Here is a 9,700-nt window from a genome sequence, read left to right as displayed (position 1 = left end):
TATTTCAACAGCTATTTATTGAGCACCTAATGTATGCCAGACACATAGTTCTGGATGCTTGGAATACATTCTCAAAATACAGAGATCTCAGTCATCATTGAGATTACACCCTAGGGGAATAAACCAACAGTAAGCACATTTACGGAGAAGGCGATGGCACCCCACTCCAGTACTCTTGCCTGGAAAATCCCATGAACGGAGGAGCCTGGTACGCTGCAGTCCATGGGGTCGCTAAGAGTTGGACACTACTGAGAGACTTCACTTTCACTTTTCACTTTCATGCATCGGAGAAAGAAATGGCAACCCACTCCAGTGTTCTTGCCTGGAGAATCCCAGGGATGGGGGAGCCTGGTGGGCTGCCATCTATGCAGTCGTAGAGTCGGACACGACTGACGCGACTTAGCAGCAGCAGCAGCAAGCACATTAAATAAAGGCCAGTGTGTTAGAAGAGCGAAGGAAAACATAAAATATGGTAAGGGAGAGAAGAATGCTGGGGCAAAAGGAGCTGCATAAGAGCATCTCACATGTTAAATGTCTTCAGACCTTCAGAAAATTTAACCGTCTTATTTTTCAGAGCCAGAAGATGAAACCCACCTGGAGGCTCAGCCCACTGATGCCTGTAAGTCTCACATTGGCATCCTTTAAAGTAAGTCAGTGGTGGTAAAAGATTGTTCAGTGAGTGACGAACAACAAATTCTCCATCTGAGAAAGAGGTGGAGCAAAGACAATCCTTTCTGATGTTGGATCTTAATCCTTCCTACAGCACTAACTGGCCAAGCTCTAGGGGCCAGAAGCTCTTTGAACAGCACTTCATGCTGGTTATTCATTGGAGATAGGTATGGGGACTACATCTCACACCTGAATGCTAGCAGGTGAGGAGTTTCAGCTCACCCTGAGGTGAGGATGCTTCTGGGGCTCCTCGGTCCCAAGCTCCCTATCCCAAAAAAACCTTGAACATTGCAGGATTCTGCTTTGTGGATTATCCATAAATACGGTTTAGTCTCAGGCTAACTTCCTACACACACACACACACACACACACACAATTTATGTGGCAAAAGCCAGAGAAGGCAGACTCAAGCAATACCCAAAATTCAGGAAAAAAAAACTGAACCCCCTCCTATGTGCTAGACAATGGGACAGGTATTTACATAATTATTCTCTTTTCATTAGGAAGGTAAATTTGCTAAAAGTGCAGTTCCTAGTCAAAGGCAGCCAAAACCAGGTGCTTGTGGATTTGGATGCTGGCATGGGACACCAACCCTGCTCTATGATAACTGGGCAATGACTCAACCCTGGTGGCCACCAGTGTTAAGGGAGATAACAGAGCACTGACTGGCTACTCCTCGTGTGCTCTTTCTCTGCCCTCACCTCCTCCATCATCTTGTTCCCAGCTGCTCAGTTCATCAGGAACCTCCAGATCTCCAATGAGGACCTTTCTAAGGAGCCTTCCATATCCAGAGAAGATTTGATTTCCAAAGAGCAAATTGTGATCAGATCTTCCAGGCAACCACAGAATCAGAATCCCAAGCTCCCTCTGTCCATACTCAAGGAAAAACATCTCAGAAATGCTACCCTTGGATCAGAAGAGACTACAGAACACACTCCCAGTGATGGTAGGAGATGGGGAAAGTGGGAAGGGGCTGGGCAAACAGTAAGCAGCAAAAGGGGGTGGAAGTGGTTGGGTTAGAAAGAGAAAGGAAGCTGTAGCAAAAAGGAATGAGAGAGGAATTGAGAGAGTAGCATTGAAATATATACGGTACCATACGTAAAGTGGACAACTAATGGGAAGTTGCTGTACGACACAGGGAGCTCAACCTAGTGCTCTGCGACAGCCTAGAGGGGTGGGATGCAGTGGGAGGTGGGAGGGAGGGAACATATGTGTACCTATGGCTGATTCATGTCGATGTATAGCAAAAGCCAATACAACCTTGTAAAGCAATTATCCCCCAATTAAAAATAAATGAAAAAAAATTTTTTTAAGAAATGAGAGTTAAAAGCAAGTCAAAGAACCCATTAGTTGCCTTTGCCAGCGCTGTGGAAAGCTGTCGCTGGAGTGTGGGGGAGCAGTGAGGGTGAAGGGCAATAGCTCTATCCTGACTTTTCTCTCTCGATATTCCCCAGCATCCACCACAGAAGGAAAACTGATGGAGCTCGGTCATAAAATCATGAGGAATCTGGAAAACACAGTGAAAGAAACCATAAAATATCTGAAAAGCCTATTCTCTCATGCCTCTGAAGTCGTGAAGCCGTAGTAAGGGGGATGCCCACAGCCCAGGTGGGCCGCTGCAAGTGCCTACAGCAACCACACCACTTGCCCCATCACCACCATCTCTCAGCTCCTCAAGTCCTTTATTAAAGCATTGCATCCCAAGCCTGGCTCTGCGTTGGCTTTGTAGCACCAGGAAGGAAGGCCCAAGGCCCCCACTCTACCAGGACTCTTCCTTTAGTCACCCCATTCTTTTGATTTTAAACTCCTCCTCCTCCACCGGCTTCCCTGGTGGCTCAGTCAGTAAAGAATCTGTCTGCAATGCAGGAGACCTAGGTTCAGTCCCTGGGTGGGGAAGATCCCCTGGAGGTGGGCATGGCAACCCACTCCAGTATTCTTGCCTGGAGAATCCTTATGGACAGAGGAGCCTGGAAGGCTATAGTCCATGGGGTTGCAAAGAGTTGGACACGATTGAGCAACTAACACACACTTACTTACTTACTTACTTACTTCCTCCTCAGTTTACAAATGTGTTCAAGTCTCCATATCCCAAAATATTCTTTGTGAAGTCTTGGCCCTTCTCTCCAGCTTCCCCTCCACCTCACGCACCACTGCCCCCAGGCTCCCTCACCCATGATGCCCACCTCACTGGCCTGCAGTGTGCCTTGCCCCCCCACCAGCCTGCAGCAACTGCTCTCCCAAAGCCCACTGAGCCCAGTGAATCCTGTGCCTGTTTCACAGTCCTGATGCTCTTCACTCTGTCTGTAGAACTGGACAGAACATTCTAGAATGTTCTTCTCAGGGAGATGCTGCACTGTCCTGGTTCTCCAAGCTCTAGGTTCAGGTCCCTGCACATTCTCTGACTGCATGCTGTGCTCCCAGGCCCCATCCAGTGCCTTCTCATTCCTTCTTCACTTTTCTTCCTCATCTATACCCTCATCTGCCAAGACTTCTGCTTCAACTCAGGGTGGGCGACTCCATCTATACACACAACAAACATCCACCAAGTGCTTCCTACGTGCCAGATTCACCTACAAATGTGTGCCAATCTCCCTCAACTGCAGCCAGTTTTCACTGTCAAGGCATATGGAACTCATTGTGGGGGAAAGAGCATGGGAAAATAAAGTAATAAATCTCTTTTTTCTTGCAACTGGAGAGAAGACTCTTCAGGACAGATAGGATGACAGGAAGGGAGACGTGATATAATAGAAAATGTGTATATTGGTCTCTGCCCCTGGTTCTTGGCACAGAGCTCCTGAAACCCTCATAACTTCCTAAGTGATGACCACATTTAGGAGCATCCCTTATTCTAACATTTGGTCTTTGGCCCCATCTATGACACAGGGCCCCTAAAACCGTTGTAAATTCCTAAGTGATAAGGGCACTAGGAACATCTTTCGTTGTATTGAGGCAGCTCTGGGTGAGCTCCTGGATGGCAAACCATGGTTAGAAGCTGGGAATTTTCAGCCCCTCCCCCCACTTGTCCAGAGTGAGGGCAGGGCCTGGAAATGGAGTTAATAATTGATCATGCCTATGTGAGGAAGCCTCCATAAAATCCCAATAGTGCTGGATTCAGAGAATTTCCAGGTTGGGAACACATCCACGGACCAGGAGGGTGTGCAGCCCAACTCCACGGGGACGGAAGCTCCTGCCATCAGGACCCTCCCAGACCTCGCCCTGTGTATCTCTCCACCTGGCTGTTCATCAGTATCTTGTATCACATCTTTTAATAAGCTGATAAATGTGTTTTCCTGAGCTCAGACATTAGGGCCATTATGTGTTCAGAATCTAGTGCATGGCTATTTGTAGGGGTTTTTTCAGGGCTAGGGTGGAGGCCAAGAAACTCTTAGTGAGAGTTCAGGGTGCAAGAGAAAGATATTGTGGAAATGCCTCATGAGTGCACAGAGGCTCTCTAGTGCTGCTGCACCTGCTGCTTGGGGAAGAGCCTGTCTGGTCGGTGCTCCTCTTGAATGTGCTCTTCAGTGGGCAGCTCATGGCAGAACAGGGGCAGAAAGCTAGCTTACTCAGTCAGGGCAGAATACAGTTGGAACACAAGAGGTGATGGCCAGGCATCTCCACGAGTTTCCTCCTGACAGGTGGGGGCACTGAGCTCAGCCAATCAAGTTGCCAATGCTTGCACCGCACATAGGAGAAACTCAGTGGTATCTGAGAGAGTAGCACCTCACCAGGATGCTCTCAGTCCATACCATCTCTTTCCCAACGTGTGAATTTAAACTCCAACTGAGAGAAACCTCCAACTGTTACGGAGTCCAAGCTCCCTCTGCTAGCCACATGATAGGCCAATGAATCGGAGACAAGGTGTTGAGTCAGCTCACCAAGAAGACGGCAGACTAATGTTTCAAAATAACCACCTTATCAGGGTCTGGATGCCAGGTTCTTTTGCAGATCAGAGATGGGGGGAGGTGAGGAAACAAACCATGCTGCTGCTGCTGCTAAGTCGCGTCAGTCGTGTCCAACTCTGTGTGACCCCATGGACGGCAGCCCAACAGGCTCCCCCGTCCCTGGGATTCTCCAGGCAAGAACACTGGAGTGGGTTGCCATTTCCTTCTCCAATGCATGAAAGTGAAAAGTCAAAGTGAAGTCGCTCAGTCGTGACTCTTAGCAATCCCATGGACTGTAGCCTACCAGGCTCCTCCATCCATGGGATTCTCTAGGCAAGAGTACTGGAGTGGGTTGCCATTGCCTTCTCCAAATAAAGGCCATTAATCTTGTAAATATCTCCTAGAATGGCAAGGGGAGGGTGAGGGGAGGAGAGAGGGATGAGTTAGTTTCTTCCTCCCTGCCACCTATAGGTAGACAGGGTTCTGAACAAAGGCACTTTAGTTTAACAGCCAGGCAGAGTGGCCAGATTCTGAGGAAGACCATTATGTATGATTATAATAACAAAAGCAATGGAAAGAAAGTTAAAGAAACAGTTCCATCCTGGAATCAGAATTGGCTTTTTTCTGCAACACAATGGAGGATTGATTTGGGTGTTAATTTTGCCGTAGAGGGATGAGGCCATGCCTACTATGCCTCCTCTCAAAGAGGGGCACTTAAGATATTTTGTCATCCTGCAATACATAGAACTTTAAAATAATTCTGCCAGTAGTCCCAATTTAACTCCGAGGTAACCACATCTATTTCTTTCCTGATTAATTCCCCTTTGTGTATGTTTCATCTTCTCAGTGACTATGTGTCCTGACCCCGCAAATTCCTGGGTGTGGGCATGGGAAATGTACACACCACTCAAATAACCGTGTCCATTCAAAAGTTACCTACCTAATGACACCCACCTTGCTCCCACCAAACCACCTGGTCCTTTCCTCCCTCTTGCTGGGCAACTGTCTACACTAGTTTCCTGGGTCCATGCTCCCTCTAGCGGCCTCACTCCACTTTGCATTGTCAAATCTGCCCATTCGTCCTCCTTGATCTAGAAATGAATATTGTGCTCCTTTCTAGTTCTGCCCTTAAAATCATTGAGGTGTGAAAATATTTCCTTTTTCTCTTCATGCATCCCAAGCATACTCTCTAAAAACTCAACATTTTTCTCAAGAAAATCTTCTCTTTTCCCCTACTTTGAGCAATAGAACTTCCTTCTTTTTCTCCTTCCCCTTACTTGCTGACTTTTCTCACTACGAGACTAAGACTTGTATCTCACATGGACCCCATGCCGCTTGATTTCCTGAATAAGTCTGATTTCTAGAGACAGAATGTTCCAGGTACAAGCTTTGTTCATTTCTCTGTTATCTTTCAGTTTGTGATAATTCCAAATTGAGTTTTTTTTTCACTTTCACACACATTAGTATTTTCTCCATAAGAGGGGTCCTGGCCTTTTTATCAGTATGAGGTCCACCACACGTCTGTGGTTAATCCCACAGCAAGTTGAACAATGTCTGAATACACAGGGCCAACTTGATAAAGGTACAACTCCAAGCCAACTTGAAACTGTGTAGCAGGAAATAATTCTAGGAACCTGGGGACAGGCCATAAGCAAAACCCCTCCATGGTTCCTTCTGTGATCCTAAGTGAAATTCATAAGAGCATAGATAATTGGGATCTGGGACACTCAATTGAGCATCACTTACTCATGCTCCTACTAAAGATAAGCACAAATAATCTGAAGTAAAATTAAGTTTTGTGCTCTGTACCCACATGGAACTGTGATAATTTCTTTCCAGCTTCAACTGTACCTATAAAGCTGCAGGCCAGAGGTAACCAGAGCATTTTGCCTTTTTAAATCCACTGTACTGGGTCCTCAAAGACTTCCCCAGTGGCTCAGTTGTAAAGAATCTGCTTGCAATGAAGGAGACTGAAGAGATGGGAGTTTGATCCCTGAGTCGGGAAGATCCCCTGGAGGAGGCCATGGCAACCCACTCCAGTATTCTTGCCTGGAAAACCCATGGTCAGAGGAGTCTGGCGGGCTACAGAGTCCATAGGTCACCAAGAGTCAGACACGACTGACATGACTGAACACACAAACACGCAGGTACTGGGTCCCCAAAGGCCAGTCCTTGATTTTATCATCAGGGCCATAGGAAGGCCCACCATGTTGTCATCCCTCCCCACTCTGAATCTGGTCAGTGGAGAAAGCACCCAAAGAACAGAGGGCAGAAGGGAGGCAAAGTATCAGTTTATTAATGACCGTACCACAACCCACAGCACTCTGACCTCTCTGGCCAGCTGAGCTGGAGAATACAATTGAGACACAAGACTGAAGGGGGCCTCCTCTCCTTCCTGCCTGCCTAAGCCACTGCCCAGAGAGGGAAACAGCAGACATTCACAGGGGAGAGGCGGGGCGGGGAAGCCTATCCAAGTGTGTATGTTTGCATTAGGAGACGGCAGCAGAGAAGGAGACAGTGCTATTCAGGAACGTTCCTGTTTATGCATCAACTCTACTCCTGGGTGAAACATGGTCCGAGAAATGTTCTGCCTTACCAGCTGCCATAGAGTCTCATCCCACAGCCACTGAGAGAAAACTTTTTTCATCTTTTATTGGTTTTCTCTTTTTTGTTGAAGCATAGTTGATTTACAATGTTGTGTTAGTTTCTGGTGTGCAGCAAAGTGATTCAGGTTTATATAGAGAGATATGTATGTACATCAGTTCAGTTCAGTTGCTCAGTCATGTCCGACTCTTTGCGACCCCATGAATCGCAGCACGCCAGGCCTCCCTGTCCATCACCAACTCTCGGAGTTTACCCAAACTCATGTCCATTGAGTTGGTGATGCCATCCAGCCGTCTCATCCTCTGTCATCCCCTGCTCCTCCTGCCCCCAATCCCTCCCACCATCAGGGTCTTTTCCAGTGAGTCAACTCTTCGCATGAGGTGGCCAAAGTATTGGAGTTTCAGCTTCAGCATCAGTCCTTCCAATGAACACTCAGGACTGATCTCCTTTAGAAAGGACTGGTTGGATCTCCTTGTGGTCCAAGGGACTCTCAAGAGTCTTCTCCAACACCACAGTTCAAAAGCATCAATTCTTCAGCACTCAGCTTTCTTCACAGTCCAACTCTCACATCCATACGTGACCACAGGAAAAACCATAGCCTTGACTAGATGGAGGTACATATATACATATATATACAGCAGCTGCTCTTTGCTGGAGCAGCCGTGAAGAGATGCCCCACGTCCAAGGTAAGAGAAACCCAAGTAAGACAGCAGGCGCTGAGAGAGGGCATCAGAGGGCAGAAAGACTGAAACCACAATCTCAGAAAATTAGCCAATCTGATCACATGGACCACAGCCTTGTCTAACTCAATGAAACTAGGCCATGCCATGTGGGGCCACCAAAGATGGACAGGTCATGGTGAAGAGGTCTGACAGAATGTGGTCCACTAGAGAAGGGAATGGCAAACCACTTCAGTATTCTCACCTTGAGAACCCCATAAACAGTATGAAAAGGCAAAAAGATAAGACACTGAAAGATGAACTCCCCAGGTCGGTAGGTGCCCAATATGCTACTGGAGATCAGTGGAGAAATAACTCCAGGAAGAATGAAGGGGTGGAGCCAAAGCAAAAACAATACCCAGTTGTCAATGTGACTGGTGATAGAATCAAGGTCCAATGTTGTAAAGAGCAATATTGCATAGGAACCTGGAATGTTAGGTCCATGAATCAAGGCAAACTGGACGTGGTCAAACAGGAGATGGCAAGAATGAACGTCGACATTCTAGGAATCAGTGAACTAAAATGGACTGGAATGGGTGAATTTAACTCAGATGACCCTTATATCTACTACTGTGGGCAGGAATCCCTTAGAAGAAGTGGAGTAGCCATCATAGTCAACGAAAGAGTCCAAAATGCAGTACTTGGATGCAATCTCAAAAACGACAGAATGATCTCTGTTTCCAAGGCCAACCATTCAGTATCACGGTAATCCAAGTCTATGCCCCGATCAGTAACACTGAAGAAGCTGAAGTTGAATGGTTCTATGAAGACCTACAAGACCTTTTAGAACTAACACCCAAAAAAGATGTCCTTTTCATTACAGGGGACTGGAATGCAAAAGTAGGAAATCAGGAAACACCTGGAGTAACAGGCAAATTTAGCCTTGGAGTACAGAATGAAGCAGGGCAAAGGTTAATAGAATTTTGCCAAGAGAACTCACTGGTTATAGCAAACACCCTCTTCCAACAACACAAGAGAAGACTCTACACATGGACATCACCAGATGGCCAACACTGAAATCAGATTGATTATATTCTTTGCAGCCAAAAATGGAGAAGCTCTATACAGTCAGCAAAAACAAGACTGGGAGCTGACTGTGGCTCAGATCATGAACTCCTTATTGCCAAATTCAGACATTTAAGTGAAGAAAGTGGGAGAACCACTAAACCATTCATGTATGACCTAAATCAAATCCCTTATAATTATACAGGGGAAGTGAGAGATAGTTTTAAGGGACTAGATCTGATAAACAGAGTGCCTGATAAACTATGGACTGAGGTTTGTGACATTGTACATGAGACCGGGATCAAGACCATCCCCATGGAAAAGAAATGCAAAAAAGCAAAATGGCTGTCTGAGGAGGCCTTACAAATAGCTGTGAAAAGAAGAGAAGCAAAAAGCAAAGGAGAAAAGGAAAGATATACCCATTTGAATGCAGAGTTCCAAAGAATAGCAAGGAGAGATAGGAAAGCCTTCCTCAGTGATCACTGCTAAGAAATAGAGGAAAACAATAGAATGGGAAAGACTAGAGATCTCTTCAAGAAAATTAGAGATGCCAAGGGAACATTTCATCCAAAGATGAGCTCAATAAAGTACAGAAATGGTATGGACCTGACAGAAATAGAAGATATTAAGGAGAGGTGGCAAGAATACACAGAAGAACTGTACAAAAAAGGTCTTCATGACCCAGTTAATCATGATGGTGTGATCACTCACCTAGAGCCAGACATCCTGGAATATGAAGTCAAGTAGGCCTTAGGACACATCACTACGAACAAAGCTAGTGGAGGTGATGGAATCCCAGTTGAGCTATTTCAAATCCTAAAA

General features: G+C 46.3%; 1 protein-coding gene across 1 annotated transcript in view; it reads left to right on the top strand.

Moving 5' to 3' along the window:
• LOC105001618 (glycosylation-dependent cell adhesion molecule 1) overlaps window positions 1–2,373 on the top strand; it is a 2,992-nt gene extending 619 nt beyond the window's left edge. Inside the window, exons 2-4 of the mRNA XM_010857994.1 lie at window positions 575–619; window positions 1,394–1,615; window positions 2,124–2,373. Of these exons, the coding sequence (XP_010856296.1) occupies window positions 575–619; window positions 1,394–1,615; window positions 2,124–2,254 (398 nt within the window). The 3' untranslated portion in view covers window positions 2,255–2,373. The remainder of the gene's footprint in view (window positions 1–574; window positions 620–1,393; window positions 1,616–2,123) is intronic.
• The last annotated feature ends 7,327 nt before the right edge of the window (window positions 2,374–9,700 follow it).

Source organism: Bison bison, unplaced genomic scaffold, assembly GCF_000754665.1.
Source record: "Bison bison bison isolate TAMUID 2011002044 unplaced genomic scaffold, Bison_UMD1.0 scf7180017864383, whole genome shotgun sequence".
Taxonomy (NCBI): Eukaryota; Metazoa; Chordata; class Mammalia; order Artiodactyla; family Bovidae; genus Bison; species Bison bison.
This window is presented reverse-complemented; position numbering and strand designations above follow the sequence as displayed.